This window comes from Gorilla gorilla, chromosome 7, assembly GCF_029281585.2.
Source record: "Gorilla gorilla gorilla isolate KB3781 chromosome 7, NHGRI_mGorGor1-v2.1_pri, whole genome shotgun sequence".
Lineage (NCBI taxonomy): Eukaryota > Metazoa > Chordata > Mammalia > Primates > Hominidae > Gorilla > Gorilla gorilla.
The window spans coordinates 72,863,405-72,887,181 of NC_073231.2; the positions used below are offsets into that span (position 1 = coordinate 72,863,405).

Sequence of the window (23,777 nt, forward strand, 5' to 3'; positions counted from 1 at the left end):
GAGACAGGGTATCATTATGTTGCCCAGGCTGGTCTTGAACTCCTGGGCTCAAGTAATCTGTCCACCTTGATCTCCCAAAGTGCTGGGATTATAGGCATGAGACACCACACGCAGCGAGTTTTGTGTAATTCTGTCACGTGTATGTACCATTGTAATCAAGGTATTGAACAGATTGATTAGCACAAGGGTCCCAATGTGCTACTGACTTAGAGCCATAGTTAATCTCTTCCCCCGTCTTGGCCACCTAATAACCGTTCATCTGTCTCCATCTGTGGTTTCGTCATTTCAAAAAGTTACACAGATGAACTCATGGTATGTAGCTTTTCCTGTGTGGCTTATTTCACTTAGCATAGTGTCTTTCAGGTTCGTCCATATCCTGATATGTCAGCATTGTCTTTTTTTTTGAAGGCTGAATCATATTCCTGTGTGTATTTTCTGCATTTTGTTGATTCATTCATCCATGTATGGGCACTTGGTTTGCCTCTACTTACTGGTTATTCTCAGTAGTATTGCCATGATCTTTGTTGTACAGAAATCTGTTGGCAGTCCCTGCTGTTGATTCTTTTGGATATATACTTAGAATTGTGATTGTTGGGTTGTATGGTAACCTTAGTTTTAATTTTCTGAGGAATCGTCATACTGTTTTTCACAGTAGCTGCAGCATTTTACATTCCCACCAACAGTGCACAAGGGTTGCAGCTTCTCCACATCCTTACTAACTTGTCATTTTCTGTGTTTTTGGTAGCAGACATCCTAATGCCTAATGGTTGCGAAGGGATATCTCGTGGTTTTGATTTGCGTTTCCCTGATGATGAGTGATGTTGGTTGTGCATCTTTTCATGTACTCACCATTTGTGTGCCTTTAGAGAAATGTCTATTCAGATCTTTTGCCCATTTTTTAGGTTAATTGGTTTGTTTGACTTTTTGTTGAGTTGTAGATATCATTTTCTTTCTTTCTTTTCTTTCTTTCTTTCCTTTTTTTTTTTTTTGGAGACAGGGTCTTGCTCTGTCACCCAGGCTGGAGTGCAGTGGCTCAAACATGGCTCACTGCACCCTCAACTTCTTGGGCTCAAGGGAACCTCCCACATTAGCCTCCCAAGTAGCTAGGACCACAGGTGTATACCTGATATTAAAAAATGTTTTGTAGAGACAGGGTCTTGCCTTGTTGCCCAGGCTGGTTTCTAGCTCTTGGGCTCAAGTGATCCTCCTGCCTTGGCTCCCCAGAGTACTAGGGTTGCAGGTGTGAGCCACTGTGCCTAGCCAGATACCAGTTTCTTAACAGATACATGATACATGAGTTGCAAATATTTTCTGTCTCCCTTTTTCTTTTCTTTTTTTTTTCTGAGACAGGGTCTCACTCTGTTGCCCAGGCTGGAGTGCAGTGATGCTAGCATGGCTCTCTGCCTGCCTCCACCTCCTGGGCTCAAGTGATCCTCCTACCTCCGCCTCCCAAGTAGCTGGGACCACAGGCATGTGCCACCACAGATGGGTAATTTTTGAACTTTTTGAAGAGACATGGTTTCCCCATGTTGCCCAGGCTGGTCTCCAACCAAGAGATCTGCCCACCTTGGCCTCCCACAGTGCTGGGATTACAGGTGTGAGCCGCTGCACCTGGCCCTTCTCTCATTTTTTTGAGTTGCCTTTTCACTGTGTTGATTATGTCCTTTGGTACACAAAAATCCCTTATTTTGCTGAAGTTCAGTTTTTTTATTTTTTTTATTTTTTTAAGAGATGGGGTCTCCCCAGGCAAAAGTACAGTGGCTACTCACAGATGCAGTCATGGCTCACTGCAGTCTTGAACTCCTGACTCAAGCAGTTCTCCCACCTCAGCATCAAAAATAGCTGAGACTATAGGCACCACCATGCCTGGCTCCTTTTATATTTTGCAGAGATGGAGTCTCGCTGTGTTGCCCAGGCTGGTATTGAACTCCTCCCATCAAGTGATCCTCCCACCTCAGTCTCCAAAGCATTGGGATTATAGGCATGACCTACCACGCCTGGCCAATGAAATTCTTTTCTTTTTTTGAAAAGACAAATATAACTTTTTATCCTGAAATAATTTTTTTTTTTTTTTTTTTTTCCGGAGTCTTGCTCTGTCGCCCAGGCTGGAGTGCAGTGGCGTGATCTTGGCTCACTGCAAGCTCCCCCTTCCGGGTTCACGCCATTCTCCCGCCTAAGCCTCCTGAGTAGCTGGGACTACAGGCACCCGCCACCACGCCCAGCTAATTTTGTTTTTTGTATTTTTAGTAGAGACGGGGTTTCACCGTGTTAGCCAGGATGGTCTCATTCTCCTCACCTCGTGATCTGCCCGCCTCGGCCTCCCAAAGTGCTGGGATTACAGGTGTGAACCACTGCGCCTGGCCGATCCTAAAATAATCTTAAGGGGAGGGAAAAAGCTCCTTTGCTCTTCCTTATCACTTTTTTTTTTTTTTTTTTTTGAGACAGAGTTTCACTCTTGTCACCCAGCCTGGAGTGCAATGGCGCGATCTTGGCTCACTGCAACCTCTGCCTCCTGGGTTCAAGCCTTTCTCCTGCCTCAGCCTCCCGAGTAGCTGGGATTACAGGCGTGTGCCACCATGCTCAGCTGATTTTTGTGTTTTTAGTAGAGATGGGGTTTCACCATGTTGGCCAGGCTGGTCTCCAACTCCTGACCTCAGGTGATCCACCTGCCTCGGCCTCCCAAAGTGCTGGGATTACAAGGCATGAGCCACCACCCCTGGCCTCCTTATCACTTTATCTTCAAGTAATTACCAAATGTTTGGACCTACTTTGTTTTTCTTCCATTAGGTTGAAACTTACAAAATTACTTATATCCAATGATTTTTTTTAACCTATGTAGGCAGCAGTTTCATTTTAAGCTAATGTTTCTACCCATGCCTTCTTCCTTGCTTATCAAGATTGTTAGAGTAGCCCTGTGTAATTTTCCTTCGTGTCTTCTCTCTCCTCTCTCCTGTATCTTGTGGCTCCCACTTTCTCAGCTTCTTTTCAACTGTCACCCCTCTTAGGAAGCATTTATGATTCCCCTGAGGTGTGCACTTCCTCTGGCCTCTGTACTCCCCTCTGTGACAGCACTTACGGTCATATTTTAAGTTTGTTAGGTCATATGTTTAATTCTCTCCTTTGACCCTGTTGGCAGGTGATGTTGCTTATTTGTCTTTATGTTTACTTGGCTTATAAATCGGCACTCAGTGAACATATATAGTGGAAGGAAAATGGTAGCACTTAGTGCTCATTTATTGTGTGTTAAGGACTATTCTAGACGTGTTGCAAGGCAAGTTCCTGTAATGACTCTTCATGGCAGGTAAAATGTCTCTGTTGTATAGATTAGTAAACTGCCACTCAGACAGGTTAAGTAACTTGCCCCAAGTTACACAGTGACTTGCGTGGTTAGGAGAATAATGGCCACCAGGGTGTCCCATCCTAATCCCTGTTATGCTGCATGGCATAGCGGAATTAAGGTTGCTAATCAGCTGACCTTGAACTGAAGAGGTGATCCTGGATCATCCCCATGGGCTCGGTGTGATCACAGGGTCCTTAAATGTGGAAGAGGGAGGCACAGAGGAGGTCAGAGGAAGGGGATCTGGAAGGCGGCAGGAGCCAAGGCATGGGGGTGCCTCTGGAGGTTGGAGAAGTGAGAAAAGGGTTCTACCCTAGAGCCTCTTGGAAGGAGCACAGCCCTGCTGATGCCTTAAATTTAGCTCAATATGAGAATCATTTCAGACTTCGCACCTTTAGAACTATAGGTAATAAATCTGTATTGTTTTAAACTATTAAGTTTGTGGCAGGTTGTTATGGCAACACTAGGAAACTAATATAGCTAACAAATGGCAAGTCTGGGATTTAAGCCTTGGTCTGAGGCTAAAATTTATACTTTTTTTGTGATGCCATGATCATGTGACTTCAAGCACTAAATACTAATTCATGCGTACATATATATAAGGCACCCAGGGCCGGGCGCGGTGGCTCACGCCTGTAATCCCAGCAGTTTGGGAGGCTGAGGTGGGCGGATCACCTGAGGCTGGGAGTTCGAGACCAGCCTGACCAACATGGAGAAACCCCGTCTCTACTAAAAAATACAAAAAATTAGCTGGGCGTGGTGGCGCATGCCTGTAATCCCAGCTACTCAGGAGGCTGAGGCAGGAGAATCACTTGAACCCGGGAGGCGGAGGTTGCAGTGAGCTGAGATCACGCCATTGCACTCCAGCCTGGGCGACAAGAACGAAACTCTGTCTCAAAAAAAAAAAAAACAAGGCACCCAGGAAATACAGACCGTATGAATGACTTATAAAAATAATTGTAAGGCCAGGCAAGGTGGCTCCCGCCTGTAATCCCAGCACTTTGGGAGGCTGAGGTGGGCAGATCACAAGGTCAAGAGATCAAGACCATCCTGGCCAACGTGGTGAAATCCCGTCTCTACTAAAAATACAAAAATTAGCTGGGCATGGTGGCACATGCCTGTAATCTTGAACCCAGGAGGCAGAGGCTGCAGTGACCTGAGATCGCGCCACTGCCCTCCAGCCTGGCAACAGAGCAAGACTCCATCTCAAAAAAAATTTATATATATATATATAAAAACACGCGCGCGTGTGTGTATGTAAATATATATTTTTTGAGACAGGGTCTCACTTTGTTATCCAGGCTGTAGTGCAGTGCGTGATACGGGCTCACTGCATCCTCAACCTCCTGGGCTCAAATGATGCTCCCACCGTGGTCCTCCCCAAGTAGCTGGGGACTATAGGTGCATATCACCATGTCCTGCTAATTTTTATTTTATTTTTCTTTTTGAGACTTGAGTTTTACCCTGTCACCTAGACTGGAGTGCAGTGGCGCGATCTTGGCTCACTGTAACCTCTGCCTCCCACGTTCAAGTGATTCTTGTGCCTGAGCCTCCCAAGTAGCTGGGATTATAGGTGCGCAATGCCATGTCCAGCTAATTTTTGTGTTTTTAGTAGAGACGGGGTTTCAGCATGTTGCCCAGGCTGGTCTTGAACTCCTGGGCTCAAGCAATCCACCTGCCTTGGCCTCCAAAGTGCCGGGATTACAGGCGTAAGCCACTGTACCTGGCCCCAACTAATTTTTGTATTTTTTGTAGAGATGGGGTTTCACCATGTCGGTCAGGCTTGTCTTGAACTCCTGAGCTGAAGCAATCCACCCGCCTTACCCTCCCAAAGGTGCTCAGATTACAGGCTTGAGGCACTGTGCCTGGCCATGGGTGCCATCTATCTAAAGAGTGATGAACTTGGTGTTAAACCAGTGATTGAAATCACCAAGTTCCTACCATCATGAGCTCAGTCTAGTGGAGGAGACAGATGAACAAATAAAGCAGCTCTGCTGATTTTGGGGTTCAGCAGTGCCCAGAGGTGGGGTGTAGTGAAGAGGAATGCCAGAATTTGGAGAGGTGGAGCACACGACCCACGGGTACTTTCTGAGGATGTAACGCAGAAGTCGTGATCAGAAGGAGGAGAGGGAGACAGCTGGGGAAGTGCTGGGAAGAGCAGTCATTCCAGGCAGCAGCTGCCCAGCACCTGGCCCCATGCTCGGCCAGTCTCTAGCCCTGTGCTTAGCCTGCGTGCAGTGGTCCGAGGGTCCACAAAAGCTGGTGTGTCAAGAGTGTGGAGGTACACAAAGTGGGCCAGGGTGAGATGGGAAGGACACAGGGTTGGTGTTTGATGGTTTTCTGAGCTGGGGTCTCATTCCAGATGGAATGGGAGCCAGAGCTTTTCAAAAAGGAGTGGATGTGGGCCAAGAGATATTTCACAGGGGTCTGCCTGACTGCTGTTGGGTGTGGGATGTGAGTTAGTGTAGGATTGAGAGACTGTGAGTGAGGGACTGAGGGCTGTGCAGTGACTCCTAAGCTGAATGGGATGGGAGAGACCGGGTTTTTTGTAGAAACCTGGCCTTTTGTGTTGGATGTGTTTAACTAGAGACACTTAGGAAGCATCCAGGCTTAGATATCAGGTGTGCAGTTGTGCGTGTAACATGGGATCTTGCAGCAGAAATCAGACTTCAGGCTGTACATTTGGAGGTCTTCATCACGTAGGTAGTATTTAAAGTTAGGAGTGTAAGCAAGATGAGGAGGGGGTGAGAGTGCAGAGACCAGGCGGAGGGTCTCAGGAGAGTGCTGAGGAGGCAGTGCAGGGCTGCCTCGCATCCGGTGGAGTTTGGGGAGGAGGAGGAACTGGCAGTAAGTGGTGGGTTCAGCTCCACGAGAACCACATCCATTGAACATTGGAGAAATGGGACCTCTAGAGTGAAGAGCGGGAGGAAGTGGAGGCCATTTGTAGAAAACACGCTAGACAAATCTTGTAATGGAAGAGAGCAAAGAAATGGGCTGTGGCTGATGGGAGATGTGGGGGTAAGAGGGGTTTTTTTTTGAGGCAGAGTCTTGTTGGAGTGCAGTGGCACGATCTTGGCTCACTGCAGCCTCTGCCTCCCGAGTTCAAGCAATTCTCATGCCTCAGCCTACCAAGTAGCTGGGATTACAGGTGTGCGCCACCACACCCAGCTAATTTTTCCTATTTTTAGTAGAGACGGGGTTTCACTGTGTTGGCCAGGCTGGTCTCGAACTCCTGACCTCAGGTGATCTGCCCACCTCGGCCTCCCAAAGTGCTGGGATTACAGGTGTGAGCCACCGCACCTGGCCAAGAGAGGGTTTAAAAAGTAGAAGTAGGCCGGGCGTGGTGGCTCACACCTGTAATCCCGGCACTTTGGGAGGCTGAGGCAGGTGTATCACGAGGTCAGGAGTTCAAGACCAGCTTGGCCAAGATAGTGAAACCCCATCTGTACTAAAAATACAAAACAATTAGCCGGGCGTGGTGGCAGGCGCCTGTAATCCCAGCTACTCGGGATGCTGAGACAGGAGAATAGCTTGAACCCAGGAAGTGGAGGTTGTGGTGAGCTGAGATCGTGCCACTGCACTCCAGCCTGGGTGATAGAGTGAAACTTGGTCTCAAAAAAAAAGGATAGAATTTTCACACCTATGTTCCTAGCAGCAAATCCATAGTGAGCCAAAGGGCCAGAACCACCCAAGTGTTCATCCAGGGATGAATGGATAAACAAAATATGGCACGTAGACACAATGGAACATTACTTAGACTTAAAAAGGCAGGAAAGTCTGACACATGCTGCAGCATGGATGAACCTTGCAGACAGGATGCTAAGTGGAATAAGCCAGCCACGAAAGGCAAACAATGTGTGGTTTCACTCACACGAGGTACTTAGAGTAGTCAGATTCACAGAGACAAAGTAAAATAGAGGTTACTGGGGCTGGGGGAGGGGAAATGGGAGTTAGTGTTTGATGGGCACCCTTCTGTTATTGATGGTGAAAACATTTTGGCTATAGACAATAGTGATGGTTACACAACAGTGTGAATATATTTAGTGCCAATGAATTGTATCTGTACACATTGTTTAAATGATAAATATGTCTGTTTTACCACATTGAAAAAAAACAGATACAAGACCATGCTTCTACAGGGAGTGGGCCACTAGAGGGAGGGGCTGCAGGAGAGTGGACTGTGGAGGGCAGAGCCTGGAGAAGTCTGTCCTTGCTAAGTCCCCACCCTAAACCCACTGTGTACTGTGGGTGTCCTTGTGTCTGCACACTTACGTTTATTAACATGACTATTTTCTATTTGAATGACCTTTTCCCCAACTAGTACCTATTTTTTCAGTCTTAGAACAAATGCTACCATATCTGGAAAGCCTTTATAGAATACTCATAGTCAGAAGAAATCTGCTTGTCATGAATTCCAAAGTAGCTTTTTTTGTATCTCATTTATGCCACCATCCTGCAACCATACAGATGTTTCTCTGCTTTAAGGCCTCTCTGACCACATTCTCTCTCCAGCTCCTATCACATCATCGTCAGGGCTCTGTCTCAAATATGTCAGTCCTTGCAATGAAAAGCAAACAGTTCTTGAGTCTCTGCTGATTACAAGTCACTGTTAGAAGGGTAGAGAAATTAGTGATGAATAAAGCATGACTCTATAGCTACAATGAATAATGTGGTGGGCGACAGTTATGCAAATAATTGTGATGTCAGTCAGGCCAGGATTAGAGCCTCATGTTATAGTTGTGTGCCTGTTTTATTTTCCGTTTTAGTTAATAAGTATGCTGAGGTCAAAGATCATAATTTATTTGTATTTGTAATTGTCATAATATCTTGGCATGTACTATGTTTTTTTTTCTGTTTTTTTTTTTTTTAATTTTTTTCTTACATGTACTAGGTGTTGAATAAATGCCTGGGTGTATTGGGGAGAATGGTATGTTTGGCCATGAGTAAGTTATTTTATTTAATCCTCCAAACTATCCTAAAAGGTATATACTGTCCCTATTGCAAATAAGAAAATTGAGGCTCTGAGAGATTATCTAACAGAGCTTTTAAGTGATGAGTTGGTGTTTAAATCTCTCAGAGCTTATAAGTGATAGGTTGGTGCTTAAACCATGTCTTTGTTATTCCAGATTTTCTTTCTGTTTTCTCGCAGTCATAACCGTGCAGCAGTAATAACTTGCAACTTTAGCTGGATGGAATGATGAAAGATGTTTCTCCTGAATTCACAAGAGATTAATGGGGTTAATATAGGTGTCAAGCTGTCTGTAAAGTGTGTTATGTGATACTGTTATTACGATTTGTAACAGAGGCTTCTTGGTGTTTCCCTAGATCCCCAGACTTCAAGGGAGATTTTTAATTTTGTACTAAAGGCAATTCGTCCTCAGGTAGGATTAATATTACTATTAATATTATTCTAATGCCTTTACAGTGCAGACTTTCAAATACTGATGGTGAATTTTTCTTTTCTAAAATAGATTGATCTGAAGAGATATGCTGTGCCCTCAGGTAGGATTCTGTTTATAATGAGGTATAATATTTTAGATTACTAAATTAACATCTCAAGTAAGCTTTTGCTTAAACTTTGAATGAGAGCAAATGTGATAACATCTGTGATGTTTCACACACAGTTATTTACAGGGAGGCTTTCAGTGACTTAGTAAGCTCTGGTTGAAATGCTGATACTCAGGTTACATGGTTGAAAGCACTTTATTTTAGGGTGTCTTTCAGGGGATCCAGGCTGTTTGATTCTGACTTTGCCTCAATGAATCCTGATTCCACTTCTGACCCTTGTTTTGGGATTTGTCAGCCAAGTTATGGGCCTGTTGATTGGCAGTGTTAGAGCTCTGACAGGAATCCCTGGGTTACTGTAGTGTAATGGTACTAGATCTTCCTGAGCACAGTCTTGACTTTGACATATCCCTGCAGGTTTGTTGGTTTTCTGTTCTGTGTTATGTCGTCTGATTTTAAATATAATGGCATTTGCATTTGCAGCTGGCTTGCGCCTATTTGCCCTGCATGCATCTCAGTTTAGCACCTGCCTTCTGGACAACTACGTGTCTCTATTTGAAGTCTTGTTAAAGTGGTGTGCCCACACAAATGTAGAATTGAAAAAAGCTGCACTTTCAGCCCTGGAATCCTTTCTGAAACAGGTACCACAAATTCAACTGTCATTTAACAATATTTCTTTCACACACAGAATTAAATTCCCATTGCATGCATGCATGTTTGAAAATAAATACAAGTTGATCTGTAGCTTCTGTAGTATTTAAAGCAGAAAGATGTTGATCAGCCAGCCATATGGGAGGCAGCCAGACTGAAAGAGAGCTAGGGAGATGCCAGATTTGATTAGGGCCTCAGAGCCTAGATTGAGACAAGTGTAATGGAGCAAAGACGTGGTGAGGAGGTGGCCGGAAGGGCTGGGAGGTCAGGGCTGGAGAGTGGGTGGAGGGCTGAGGGGAGCCCCATCTCTCCTGGAAGAGGAGGGCTAGCTGTCTCCAGGGGATAGATGCTTGTGTGTCAACTTGAAAACAAGGGGTGCCTCTTTGCCATTGTGGATTTTCCACCTGGATAGGAGGTGGTTACAGAATCTGCACCTGCGTATGTGGAAGCTTGTCTGGTCGGCTGAGGAGACCGTGCTTGTCATTCTGAGCACTGGTCTCCAGGATGTCCTGGGTGTCCAGAGGTGGCTGCAGGGGCCTGGCCACTAAGGAAGTGGACTTCTGGGGTTGCTCTGAGGGAAAGGACTGGAGATTCACGACAAATGTTTTCTTAGGGGCCCTGCTGTACATGGGTAAACAGTAGCTGCATTCACAGGGTATCCATGCAAACCTGTGTGAACAGTGTGGCAGTTGTGTTAGCCTGAGAGTCACAGCCGGGATGTGTGGAAGGAGAAGAGAGAGCACTGGCATCCTTTTTTCATGTCTGGGCCTGCCTTCCAAAAAACTGAGCCGATGGGCCTCATCTTTGGCCTCTGCCTCTGCCGCCTGTCCCTCTCGCCTCCTTAGTCTCCCTGCTGTACTTGGCCTTCCCGTCAGACTTGTGTTCTCCCTGAAGTCACTCTTGGCTTGAGGTTACCTTGGTCCTCCTCATAAAACTCCTGTTCCGCTGAACTTGGCTGGCCTCACTTGCTAAGGGAAATAAAAATCAGAGGAATTATTTTTTACTGATTCATATGAATATGTTTGGATCTCAGTAAACATTTACTGTAATAAACATCTTGACAGAGAGAATTTCATGCTTTGTTAGCAAGGAGGAGTGTCCGGAATGTGTGCAGAGGGATCATCCCTGGTGGCACCCCGGGTGCCTTGTTCCCTAGCGATGCCTGCCTTTCCTAGCGCAGGGCTGGGTGGGGCGTGGGCCTGCAGGGAAGCCCGCCAGCCCTCCCTCCACTGCGCTGGTTGTCTTTAATGAGCCACGCAGACATCTCTGTTTCACATCCTTGCCAGAGACTTTTCAGTCCCTCACTCCAATTCTTAACGAAAACTACATTGAATAGATTTTAGAGTTTCATTGAGGAAATATATTCTACCTGCTAATCTCTACCTCGTGAGAAAGTTATTTGAGCTTAGTCAGGGGAGAAGTTCAAGAGAACTATCGTCAATGCTGCCCTCAGGGCTGATGCCTGTTGCAAGTTTGGGAGTTTCCAATATACCCTCAAATTTGATACTCACATCTATGGTTTATTATAGCTAAAGGGCCCAGATAAAAATCAATCAAAGGAAGCGGCACACAGTGCAGAGATGAAGAAAGTACCAAATGTGGATCTTCCCCGGTCCTCTCCCCACAGAGTCAGGGCAGCATTCCTTTCCCAGCATCCATGTGTGGAGCATTGACTGGGTGCTCCCCCAAACCTCTGTGTTTGGGGTTTCCCTTGGGGCCCCACCCTGTAGGCATAGTGGGTTGTTGGGTCTCGGCTTCCAGGGATGCTGTGTGACCCAAAGCTCCCATTCCGAGTCACATTGTTACCAGGTGTGGTCAGCTCCACCCTGAGTCCCATTATTAGATCATCCCTTGTGACCTGAGGCCCCAGGCAAGGAGAGGCACCCTCTTTCCCTCCTTCTTCAGAATAGGGAGTGAGGAGAGAGGAAGAAAGAGGGAAAGAGGACTTTACATAAAGGATACATAATTTTTTGGCCATTTTTCCACTATGTTGAATATATTTTCCTCACAGTGACATCTATATGACGTGTTTTTTTTGTTGCTGTTTTTTTGTTTTTGTTTTTTTTTGAGATGGAGTTTTGCTCTGTCACCCAGGCTGGAGTGCAGTAGTGCGAGCTTGGGTTACTGCAACCTCTGCCTCCTGCGTTTAAGCAATTCTCGTGCCTCAGCCTCCCAAATAGTTGGGATTATAGGCACCTCCCACCGTGCCTGGATAATTTTTGTATTTTTGTTAGAGACAGGGTTTCACCATGTTGGCCAGGCTGACCTCAGGTCATCCACCCTTCTTGGCCTCCCAAAGGGCTGGGATGACAGGCGTGAGCTACTGTGCCCGGCCAATATCTGTGTGATTAATTTTCAGTGGCAGTGTAATATATGATATTTATGAGTCATAGTGTTTTAATCTGTCCTCTGTCTGCTACTGTTGAATAATTATTTTCAAGTCTTTAATACTATATCCAGGAAATAGTTGAATAAAGATGCGTTAAAAACATGCTTACTGGGAATACAATAATAGAAAATTAGCATTATAGTATATAATATTTGCTATTCTGTAATTAAGTAAAATGCTGTTGTTTGTTTACTTCTTGAGAAACATTTATGATATGTTTTGTGAAGAAGGAAATTATGAAACAGTATATACAATGTTTCATTCTTCTAAAACAAATAAGGAGCAAAGTTCCCCGAAGGTCAGGCGCTAAGACCTAGTGGTTTTAGGGGGATTGGGAAGTGTATGGATAAGTTGGCAATTGAAGGTGGATTTTTTTTTCTGCCTTTGATAATTGTCTAGATAGGTTTCTTCCATTCTTATTCTGGGCAGTCTTTGTGCTGAAATGGGGAATGCTCTTTGAATACCTGTATTAGTTCTTGCATTTAGGCTCTTGTCTCTTGGTTTGGTAAATAATGATCTATTTGCTTCTCAGACATTTTCCCCTTGCATCACTTAATTTAAGCTTTATAGTTTGTAGCTTATTTTTTTGAAAACTGAGATGCCTTGTCTTTCTGATTGTTCTGAACTCTATTTATTGATGACGTCTGAAGTCACTGGTCCCCTGACAGCTCTCTTTCACCCTGTGGGTGACAGGTGAGATTGTTCTGAACTCTGTTTATTGACGATGTCTGAAGTCACTGGTCCCCTGACAGCTCTCTTTCACCCTGTGGGTGACAGGTGAGCTCTAAAGACTGCTCTTTGCTTCCTCAGAGAGCCTTAATTCAAAACCTGTTTTTGGTTTTTTTTTTTTTTTTCAGACTTATGCGTATCCTTGGTCTCTTAGTCCCTTCTCTAGGAAAAATGTATCACATAGCCTTATTTAAGACACTTTTCTGAACCTGATAGAGACTAAGCAAAATGGAAGCAAAGGGTCTTTATGATTAAAAGCAATTGCGTGTAACTATAACAGTACATTAGTAGCATCTAAACAGTTCTAGTTTTTCCATGTTTGTATAGATTCCATTGCTATTAAAGATTTCCAAAAAAATAAATATTATGTATTTGCAGGTTTCTAATATGGTGGCGAAAAATGCAGAAATGCATAAAAATAAACTGCAGTACTTTATGGAGCAGTTTTATGGAATCATCAGAAATGTGGATTCGAACAACAAGGAGTTATCTATTGCTATCCGTGGATATGGACTTTTTGCAGGAGTATGTCTCATTAACTTACTCTATTTTGTCTTGGTTTCACGTGATTGTTTAAAGGAATCTAATTCATTGCATTTTGAATAGTGTCTAATACTTGTAACAATACAGTAGACCCTTGAATAACATGGGCGTGAACTGCACAGGCTCACTTACATGCAGATGTTTTTCTACCATACGGATCAAAAATACAGTGTGTGCTGGATGTGAAACTTATATAGAGGGCTGACCTTTTGTATATGAGGCTTCCACAGGGTGACTGTGGGACTTGAGTATGCATGGATTTAGGTATACTGAGGAGGCCTGGAACCAATCCCTCCCGCATATACTGAGGGTCACTGTATTAGTATTGTTTATTAACAGTTAAGATTTCTTCAGTGTCTGCTACTAGAATTCTTTACATGTGGTATCTCAAATTCTCCTAACCCTTAGGAGCTCAGTATTACTCTGTTTTGCAATTAGCAAACTGAGATGCAGAGAAATTAGGAAACTTTCAAGAGACTCAGAATTGACAGAACCAAGGCATAAGTCCAAGTGTGAAGAATAGAAACACCATGTTTCCCCTCTGTGCTATGCTGCTCCTTATTCCTAAAGTAAAATTGTAGTTGATTTCACAGTTTTAGGAAGAGAAGTTAAAAAAAAAGTTTATATGACAGAAAGAGATATATTTAAGAATATTAGCTAGGTGTGGTGGCCCACACCTGTAATCTCACCATCTCACCGCTTTGGGAGGCCGAGGCGGGCAGATTGCCTGAGGTCAGGGGTTTGAGACCAGCCTGGCCAAGGTGGTAAAACCCTGTCTCTACTAAAAATACAAAAATTAGCTGGGCATGGTAGCACATACCTGTAATCCCAACTGCTTGGGAGGCTGAGGCAGGAGAATCTCTTAAACTCAGGAGGCAGAGGTGGCAGTGAGCTGTGATCGAGCCACTGCACTCTAATCTGGGCAACAGAGACACTATCTCTTAAAAAAATTTTTTTAAAGAAAAAATATTAAGAATAACCCTAGTTATTTCCTCTTAGTGGAATTCTGTGACTTCTGCTTTGTAGAAAAAACAACTGATTTCTTTTTTCTTCCTACAATCTCTTCCTTTTTTTCTTCTTTCTTTTTTATTTTTTTTTTAATTTTTGAGTTGGAGTTTCGCTTTTGTTGCCCAGGCTGGAGTGCGATGGCATGACCTCGGCTCACCACAACCTCCACCTCCCGGGTTCAAGCAATTCTCCTGCCTCAGCCTCCCAAGTGCTGGGATTACAGGCATGCTCCACCACGCCTGGGTATTTTTTTTTTTTTTTGTATTTTTAGTAGAGACGGGGTTTCTCCATGTTGGTCAGGCTGGTCCCGAACTCCCGACCTCAGGTGATCCGCCCACCTTGGCCTCCCAAAATGCTGGGATTACAGGCGTGAGCCACCTCTCCTGGCCTCTCCCTTTTTCCTTTCTTTTTCTTTTTTGCCTCTCAGGCTGGAGTGTAGTGGTACAATCATAACTCACTGCAGCCCTGACCTCTAGGGCTAAGCAATCCTGCTGCCTTAACTTCCCGAGTAACTGGGACCACAGGCATGAGCCACCATGCCCAGCAAATTTTTTAATCTTTCATAGAGACGATATCTCATTTCGTTACACAGACTGCTCATGAACTCCTGGCTTCAAGCAAACCTCCCGCCTCAGTCCCCAAAGCACTGGACTTATAGCTGTAAGCCACAGTGCCCGGCCTTTCCCTTTTTCTTAATCTTCATCTCCATTTGTCTCTGTTGGCTACTTTAAATATGCTTAGGGCAGAAGAAACAGAATGGCAGAAGGCTCTGAGCTAAAAGATTGCATGAGATTTTCCCTTTACACAGTGATCTATCCCCACCCACTTGAGCTTGTCCCTGTGGCTAGAGCATGATAGGCAGGAGAGGGGAAATGGATCTGAAGAGGTGCACCATCAGATCCTCAGGGAGTCTGGACTGGATTCAGAAGTCCTAGAAAAGAAGCCTTGGAAAAGTCTGAAATTGAGCAATTACATTAGCACATTTGTGAGTCTGAAAAAATGGCTCTGGTGTGGTAGGGTGTGTGACATGGAGCATCTTCCAGTCATGTATGGACTCCTGGCCTCTCCTGTAGGTGGACAGCCTTGGGGCAGGGACTGCCTCTCATTTGTCCTCAGTACCCACTGTCTAAACAGTGCCTAGAACATAGCTGACAACCAATAAATGCTTCCTGTGTGAATAAATATTTAAAATGTGGTTACAGATTATTATACAAAGCATTTTTATAATGAGATATATTTTATTTATTTATTTATTTTTTGAGGCGGAACCTCACTGTTGCCCAGGCTGGAGTGCAGTGGCGCGATCTCAGCTCACCGCAACCTCCGCTTCCTGGATTCAAGCGATTCTCCTGCCTCAGCCTCTTGAGTAGCTGGGATTACAGTTGTGTGTCACCATGCCTGGCCAATTTTTTTTTTTTTTTTAAGTAGAGACGGGGTTTCACCATGGTGGTCAGGCTGGTCTCAAACTCGTGACCTCAAGTGATCTGCCTGCCTCGGCCTCCCAAAGTGCTGGCATTACAGGCATGGGCCGCCGCACCCGGCCAGATACTGTATTTTATATCTGTATTTCTTCTTAATTAAAAAGCTTGTGGCTGGGCACAGTGGCTCCCGCCTGTAATCCCAGCACTTTGGGAGGCTGAGGTGGGCAGATCACCTGAGGTCGGGAGTTTGAGACCAGCCTGACCAACACGGAGAAACCCTGTCTCTGCTTAATACAAAAAAAAAAAAAAAATAGCCAGGCGTGGTGGCACATGCCTGTAATCCCAGCTACTCGGGAGGCTGAAGCGGGAGAATCACTTGAACCTGGGAGTTGGAGGTTGTGGTGAGCTGAGATCACGCCATTGCACTCTAGCCTGGACAAGAGCGAAACTTCGTCTCAAAAAAAAAAAAAAAAGCCTTGTTAAACTTGTCTTTATAATCACATGGCTTAACATGACACCTTAAATATTATTTTGATCTTGATAAGATTGATGAAGACTTCTGTTTTACCTTTTCTAAAGCCCTGCAAGGTTATAAACGCAAAAGATGTTGACTTCATGTACGTTGAGCTCATTCAGCGCTGCAAGCAGATGTTCCTCACCCAGACAGACACTGGTGACGACCGTGTTTATCAGATGCCAAGCTTCCTCCAGTCTGTTGCAAGCGTCTTGCTGTACCTTGACACAGTAAGTGAACTAAACTGAGCACAATTTTAAGTATTTAATCTTCATTTCTTCAAATAATTTGATGGAGTCATACAATACATTTAGTGTAGGCACTGTTGGGAACAACGTGACAGTTTTAGTTAGTATTTTGTGGCAATAGAATTATTGTCATGAAACTTGATTTTTTGTTATCCAGAACAGGAAAAAAATATTTGTTTCTCTTTCCATCTTTCTGAAAGATTTGGAATTGTTGCTTGGGATAGAATTGCACCTCAAGACAATTTTTACTCTGTGTGTGTGTGTTTTTTTTAAGGCAATCACAGTAATACATGTTAAGCAGCAGGTTAGATGACAAACCATGTTTTTCTTTTAATAAGTATCTAATTCAGTTGTAATTACTTTGAATATTTGTATTATTCCTGTATTCATTGATTACCTCCTCTAACTCACGGTTTGCTGATTATTTCCGGTAGGTTCCTGAGGTGTATACTCCAGTTCTGGAGCACCTCGTGGTGATGCAGATAGACAGTTTCCCACAGTACAGTCCAAAAATGCAGTTGGTGTGTTGCAGAGCCATAGTGAAGGTGTTCCTAGCTTTGGCAGCAAAAGGGCCAGTTCTCAGGAATTGCATTAGTACTGTGGGTAAGTTTGCAATTCATTGTATTTATGAGTAATGATGGATAATTAACACATTATTTGATATAGGTAAAGAGAATCTGGTTACCAAATTCTTTTGTATCTTTGACACAACTTTTGAACTCCTAAATTTTGGTAGACCAAAATCTTTTCCTTTTTTCATCCTATTACCTCTGAATTTTAATAGTTCTATTAATAGAACTATTAATTTTAATAGTTTTTTTTCTTTTTTTTTTTTGGTGACAAGAGTCTCGCTCTGTCCCCCAGGCTGGAGTGCAGTGGCACGATCTTGGCTCACTGCAACCGCTGCCTCCTGGGTTCAAGCGATTCTCTTGCCTCAGCTTCCAGAGTAGCTGGGACTACAGGCGCCCGCCACCATGCCTGGCTAATTTTTGTAGTTTTAGTAGAGACAGGGTTTCACCGTATTGGCTAGGCTGGTCTCGAACTCCTGACTTTTTGATCCACCTGCCTCAGCCTCCCAAAGTGCTGGGGTTACAGGCATGAGCCACCGCGCCTGGCCAATAGTTTTAAGTTTTAAAATTAAAGCCGTGAATGAACTTAGAAAATAAATTGAGAGGTAAAGTTGGGTTCCAAAATATAATGACTGTTTGTTTTTTTTTTTGTTTTGTTTTGATTCTGTTTTTCAGTGTTTCCTTCATCTTTGTTTTCTTTTTCTTTTTTCAGTGCATCAGGGTTTAATCAGAATATGTTCTAAACCAGTGGTCCTTCCGAAGGTAAATTCTGAATTTAATGTTTAGAAAATTAATCTGTTATCACTGAAAGCTAGGAATGTTGCTGAGGTTTTCGAATATAATTTTGCAAAAGTGGCCGTTCTTTTCTTAGTTATTAGCAATGCCTTACATTTTAAAAAGTGTAGGACATAATACCTCTATATTTTGTTAGGTGAATACACTTCTAAGGTATGAAACATCTTGAAGCATAACTTTAGGTTTTATACATTTTTGTAAATCAGAAACGTTTTCTCTCTTGAAACTGTAGGACAAATTGCTAAGGGAGGCATATCTTAGTTCCCAGAAATTACAGGACATATGATGAGATGAAAGATTGAACTATGTACGAAAGCAAGATAAATGATGATAGCACATTCAGTGGATATTGTATTGAAATACTTGTTGGTGTATCACAGTTTTAGTCACAGAAGAATCACATATTTTTCCGTTATCTATTTATTTATTTATTTTTTGAGACAGAGTCTCGCTCTGTCACCCAGGCTGGAGTGCAGTGGTGCGATCTTGGCTCACTGCAACCTTCCCCTCCAAGGTTCAAGCAATTCTCCTGTCTTAGCCTCCTAAGTAGCTGGTATTACAGGCGACCGCCACCTTGCCCAGCCAATTTTTGTGTTTAGAGTAGAGACATTTTGCCATGTTGGCCAGGCTGGTTTCGAACTCTTGACCTCAGGTGATCCGCCCACCTTGGCCTCCCAGAGTGCTGGGATTACAGGTGTGAGCCACCGCACCTGGCCTCAGCTTTTTAAATTATGCTTTTTTAATACGATGTCTTCCTTAATCATATGGTCTCCTGTGGGTGGCAGTTTAATTTAGAAAATTCTGAAAACCAGCATGTTCTGGCAGCAGTGCTGCTTCTGAGAATCCATCACTACATATTGTCATGCTGTCTTTCTGGCCAGGGCCCTGAGTCTGAATCTGAAGACCACCGTGCTTCAGGGGAAGTCAGAACTGGCAAATGGAAGGTGCCCACTTACAAAGACTACGTGGATCTCTTCAGACATCTCCTGAGCTCTGACCAGATGATGGTAACGTTTACCATTGAAAGCCATAAATGTACCTTACTTCCTCTATTAGTCTCCATAGTTTAGACATAAGACTTATTTCAGAATTATATTTTACTAACTTTCAAAAGTTTAAAACAGTGTACTTCAAAAATAAAAAATTAAAACCATATGAATCAGGAAGTTAGAATGAGAGTGGAAATAAATGAATTGAAAGAAACACAGACATAGAACTCCTTTAACATTAGTTACTGTAGCTGAGTCCTCATTTTAGCTTTAAATAGCAGGATGGTATAGCTCATGCTAAGCTGTTCTTCCTAACAGGTCCAGCCTGGGGATGGATATATATGTATTTGTACGTATGTATATATGTGTATGTTTATATACATGTGCATATTTAGTTATGTATGCACATAAGTATATGTGCATGTACTTACATGTACACAGACATAAAAGATATAGTGTCTATATATGCATATTACACATATTTGTGTTTATACATACACATCCACAGATTAATTGGGGTAAATGCTTTGACAAGGATTGGCCTAAATCTTCTCACTTACTGCTGTATACAGAGTAAGTATTTGTTACATGACTGGATAAATGACATCTGACTGAAATGATGCTGTTATAATAATTTAGGAAGGTATCTTGCAACTTGAAAACTTCCAGGTAAATCTGCTACAGTTTATCATCACTGTTTCCATAATACCCAAACCGGCACGTACATCTGTATATGTGTCTTAATGCTTATAAAATACTAACACTTTTTTGCACAAGATTTTGAAGTTTATTGTTTTTCTTTATTTAAAGGATTCTATTTTAGCGGATGAAGCATTTTTCTCTGTGAATTCCTCCAGTGAAAGTCTGAATCATTTACTTTATGATGAATTTGTAAAATCCGTTTTGAAGATTGTTGAGAAATTGGATCTTACACTTGAAATACAGACTGTTGGGGAACAAGAGGTTAGAAATTTTTATCAGTAGTAATTTTTCATTATTTTTGTATCAGCTGTCTTTGCATATAAATATTTAGGGGATAATAGCACATTTGTAGAGGAGAACTGGAGAAAATTTGGTTCTTCAGGATTATTATGTGCCACTGATGCATTTCTGTTGGATGTAACCTATTGTATAGAAAATGTTGTTACTAGATGGTTCAAAAAGTAATTTATATATGTTAATTTTTTTTTGAAAAAATTATTTACTAGGTTCATTTGTTTCTTATTCCTTAGCAATAGTAAAGAGTGACAGAAATCTTATTTTATGTAGAAATGACTTTGTGTGGGATAGGGAAACCTGGGGTTGCTCTTGTTTATAGTTAAGGAAACTCCAAATTGTGGTACAAGGTGTTAAATGTGTTCCTGATATAGGAAAATATAGATAATAGGAAGAGAAATAAGAAAATGCCCTCCCTTTTTTTCGCACCCAATTTTCCTAGCCTGAGTTAAAGATAAGTCATGGCTTAGGCCTGGCGCGGTAGCTGAAACCTGTAATTCCAGAACTTTGGGAGGCCAAGGCAGGCAGATCACGAGGTCAGGAGATTGAGACCATCCTGGCTAACATGGTGAAACCCCGTCTCTACTAAAAAATACAAAAAAAGGCCGGGCGCGGTGGCTCATGCCTGTAATCCCAGCACTTTGGGAGGCCGAGGCAGGCGGATCACAAGGTCAGGAGATCGAGACCATCCTGGCTAACACGGTGAAACCCCGTCTCTACTAAAAATACAAAAAATTAGCCAGGCATGGTGGCGGGCGCCTGTAGTCCCAGCTGCTCGGGAGGCTGAGGCAGGAGAATGGCATGAACCTGGGAGGCGGAGGTTGCAGTGAGCCGAGATTGCGCCACTGCACTCCAGCCTGGGCGACAGAGTGAGACTCTGTCTCAAAACAAACAAACAAACAAACAAACAAACAAACAAGCAAAATACAAAAAAAATGAGCCGGGCGTGGTGGCGGGCACCTGTAACCCCAGCTACTCAGGAGGCAGAGGCAGGAGAATGGCGTGAACCCGGGAGGCGGAGCTTGCAGTGAGCTGAGATTGCGCCACTGCACTCCAGCCTGGGTGACAGAGTGAGACTCCATCTCAAAAAAACAAAAGGATAAGTCATGGCTTAAGTCTGGAGCTGCCCTGCTCTGGTCCGAGGCATTGGTGGTAACTGGACTCCATGGTAATTTGGCTGGTGAGAAAGAACTGAGATCCTGGGAAGGTGTCTCGCTTGCTTTCGACTGCAGTGATTGTTTCAGACCAGATGGTGCTGATTCGAGTTCATGCATCAGTACCTCCACTGCAGTCCTGAGAAGTTAGACAAGAGGCAATGGGGAGGATGTGCAGAGGAAACATGAAGGGAAACAGTACAAGCCCGTGGTCACATCAGCTTTATTGCACTTGGAGTATTCTGTTTTTCATGCGGGATGATAGGTAGCAACACTGATGTGTGCTTTATTGCTCTCTGTGCTTTGCAAATGTCTAAAATAATTTTATTTAAAAAAAAAAAAAAAACTTGCCCAAAGGGACTTCCTGGAACTGTGTCAGCTGACAGACCTGCATTTTAGAACACATGTGTTCATTGCTGTCTTCAGTGGCTTCCCTTTCTCCTCTGTTCCCTGCCCTTCCAGCTTCATTCCAACAGATCAATGACCACCTGGTAGCACTTCCCAGATATACTTGGTCTCCAGCCTCCTCCTCCCTTGTTGGTTCCTGCTCTGTATTTCTAACTACTTGTGCAACATTTTAATTTGAATACACAGTTGTGTTTGGTAACACAAATTTGGTGACACAAACTTAGGGTGTTTAAAACTGATCTTCATGCACTTCCAAAATACCACATTTTTCATTTATCTTTCTTACTACTGTTAATAATTTCTCTATTTCTCTTTTTCTTCACTTGAAATCTCTAGGTCACCTATTAAAATTCTATCTCTGTCAAGGCATTATTGCTAGCTCCCTCAAGAAGTGCTGCCCACCTCTGGCATTTTCCTATTTGTCCCGTTCTCTCATCACTTCCTGTGAGTCCTTTTGGTTAACGCTTTCTGCAAGTCCTGCCCTTCTTATCAGACCATAGGTCTTGAGCACCCATCTTGGTCTTTCTCGCTGTTGCAATCTTTCTTCATAGCATCAGGCCTTGACCATGAAGTCAGTTGGAAAGTTATTTGTTGAGTGATTCGTGATTGAATGGTACAATGTTTCTTTGCTACAATTACTCTTTAAGAATGGAGATGAGGCGCCTGGTGTTTGGATGATCCCGACTTCAGATCCAGCGGCTAACTTGCATCCAGCTAAACCTAAAGATTTTTCGGCTTTCATTAACCTGGTGGAATTTTGCAGGTATTTTGTAAAATTCTAATTATTTAAGAATGAAAATGATTGTTAGTTATTGGCTGTAATATAGGAAATTCCTTATATAGATGTAAGAAATGAAATAATAGGCCGGGTTCGGTGGCTCACGCCTGTAATCCCAGCACTTTGGGAGGCCGAGGCAGGTGGATCACGAGGTCAGGAGATCAAGACCATCCTGGCTAACATGGTGAAACCCCATCTCTACTAAAGATACAAAAAATTCGCCGGGCATAGTGTCAGGTGCCTGTAGTCCCAGCTACTCAGGAGGCTGAGGCAGGAGAATGGCATGAACCCGGGAGGTGGAGCTTGCAGTGAGCCGAGACTGCGCCACTGCACTCCAGCCTGAGCAACGGAGCGAGACTCCGTCTCAAAAAATAAATAAATAAAAAATAATGAAAGACAAAATCTATAATCGATTATATAGGTCTTTAAAATATATCTAAGTGTACTAGGTTACAGTTTTCATTATTTTTTATATTTAAAAGATCCTCAGGTAGAGAAAAATGGATTATAGATATAACTAAACATTTTAGGATACCTCAAAATGTTACGTGATGGGTTTGTAGCTTAGTTGTTCGATTATGTCCCTTACAATTTTAAGATCAGAATGATACAAATTTCTACCTTCAATTTCTAATTTGTTTTTACAGAGAGATTCTCCCTGAGAAACAAGCAGAATTTTTTGAACCATGGGTGTACTCATTTTCGTATGAATTAATTTTGCAATCTACAAGGTTGCCCCTCATCAGTGGTTTCTACAAATTGCTTTCTATTACAGTAAGAAATGCCAAGAAAATAAAATATTTCGAGGTGAGTCTTTCTTGCAGGACGTTGAATCTTGCGTTTTTTAGGTCATGAGTATATATAAATGTATCATAAAATATGTGATTGTGGCCTATGCAGTTTTAAAGTCTACTAATTTTATTCTATGTGTTTAAAAAAATTGATATGTGAATGGCAGTTGGATAGCACTCTAAAAAGCTAGCAGCATTTTTTGCCCTGATGCTCAAACACCTGGCTAATTATGTAAGATTAACAAGGCCTCTCAAAGTATGGTCCCAGGACCAGCAGCCTTGAGCATTGCTTTCTACATCACAAACCTTGGGGGGTAGGGCTCTGCTGCCTGTGCTACGAGCCACCAGGTGATTCTGGCACCCAGTGAAGTTTGAGAACAACTGGATTAGCATTCTCGACGCTCCAGTCAGTCACATGAGGAGCCCACCTGGGTAATTACAGGGTGAGATGAGGAAGAGGGAATGGACTTAGCTGTGTGCATGGCTTCTCACTAGCTGCCACCTTCCCTCCTCTTGTTCTGACTGGCCTGTGCCTTGAAATGTCTGCAGAGCTGATTCTGCCTCCTGTCTTCATTAGATGTTGGTAACTTGAAATGGATTCACCCCTCTGAAGACAGGCTAGGAACTACTGGATTGGGATACAGTCTCCCGATTCTTGTTCAGTGTACTAACTTGCTGTTTTATTTGACAGGGAGTTAGTCCAGAGAGTCTGAAACACTCTCCTGAAGACCCAGAAAAGTATTCTTGCTTTGCTTTATTTGTGAAATTTGGCAAAGAGGTAATTTTTAAATGATTTATCTTAGTGTTATCATGAACTGTTTTTAAATGAATATCTATTGAAAAAATCCTAGTGATCATAAATAATTATTTTAAGAATTGGGGCTGGGTGCGGTGGCTCATGCCCTTAATCCCAGCACTTTGGGAGGCCGAGGTGGGAGGATCACAAGGTCAG

The 23,777-nt window shown here is 43.2% G+C and overlaps 1 protein-coding gene and 1 long non-coding RNA gene across 6 annotated transcripts in view; one reads left to right on the top strand and one right to left on the bottom strand.

The window, feature by feature from the left end:
- Positions 1–23,777, top strand: part of PRKDC (protein kinase, DNA-activated, catalytic subunit) — a 190,783-nt gene that overhangs the window by 7,132 nt on the left and 159,874 nt on the right. For all 4 annotated transcript variants that reach the window (XM_055349529.2, XM_055349531.2, XM_055349530.2 and 1 more), the window contains exons 8-19: positions 8,663–8,718; positions 8,809–8,839; positions 9,326–9,483; positions 12,990–13,136; positions 16,163–16,327; positions 16,780–16,948; positions 17,627–17,676; positions 18,591–18,716; positions 19,509–19,661; positions 21,904–22,019; positions 22,682–22,841; positions 23,517–23,603. In XM_055349529.2, coding sequence (XP_055205504.2) covers positions 8,663–8,718; positions 8,809–8,839; positions 9,326–9,483; positions 12,990–13,136; positions 16,163–16,327; positions 16,780–16,948; positions 17,627–17,676; positions 18,591–18,716; positions 19,509–19,661; positions 21,904–22,019; positions 22,682–22,841; positions 23,517–23,603 — 1,418 coding nt within the window. The remainder of the gene's footprint in view (positions 1–8,662; positions 8,719–8,808; positions 8,840–9,325; positions 9,484–12,989; positions 13,137–16,162; positions 16,328–16,779; positions 16,949–17,626; positions 17,677–18,590; positions 18,717–19,508; positions 19,662–21,903; positions 22,020–22,681; positions 22,842–23,516; positions 23,604–23,777) is intronic.
- LOC129524304 (uncharacterized) lies at positions 9,022–11,254 on the bottom strand. 2 transcript variants are annotated; one of them, XR_008668075.1, is made up of 2 exons: positions 11,087–11,254; positions 9,022–10,461 (listed from the first exon to the last, which is right to left on the bottom strand). It is a non-coding gene; the product is annotated as an uncharacterized lncRNA (long non-coding RNA). The 2 variants fall into 2 exon arrangements; XR_008668076.1 differs by having other exon boundaries at positions 11,005–11,254.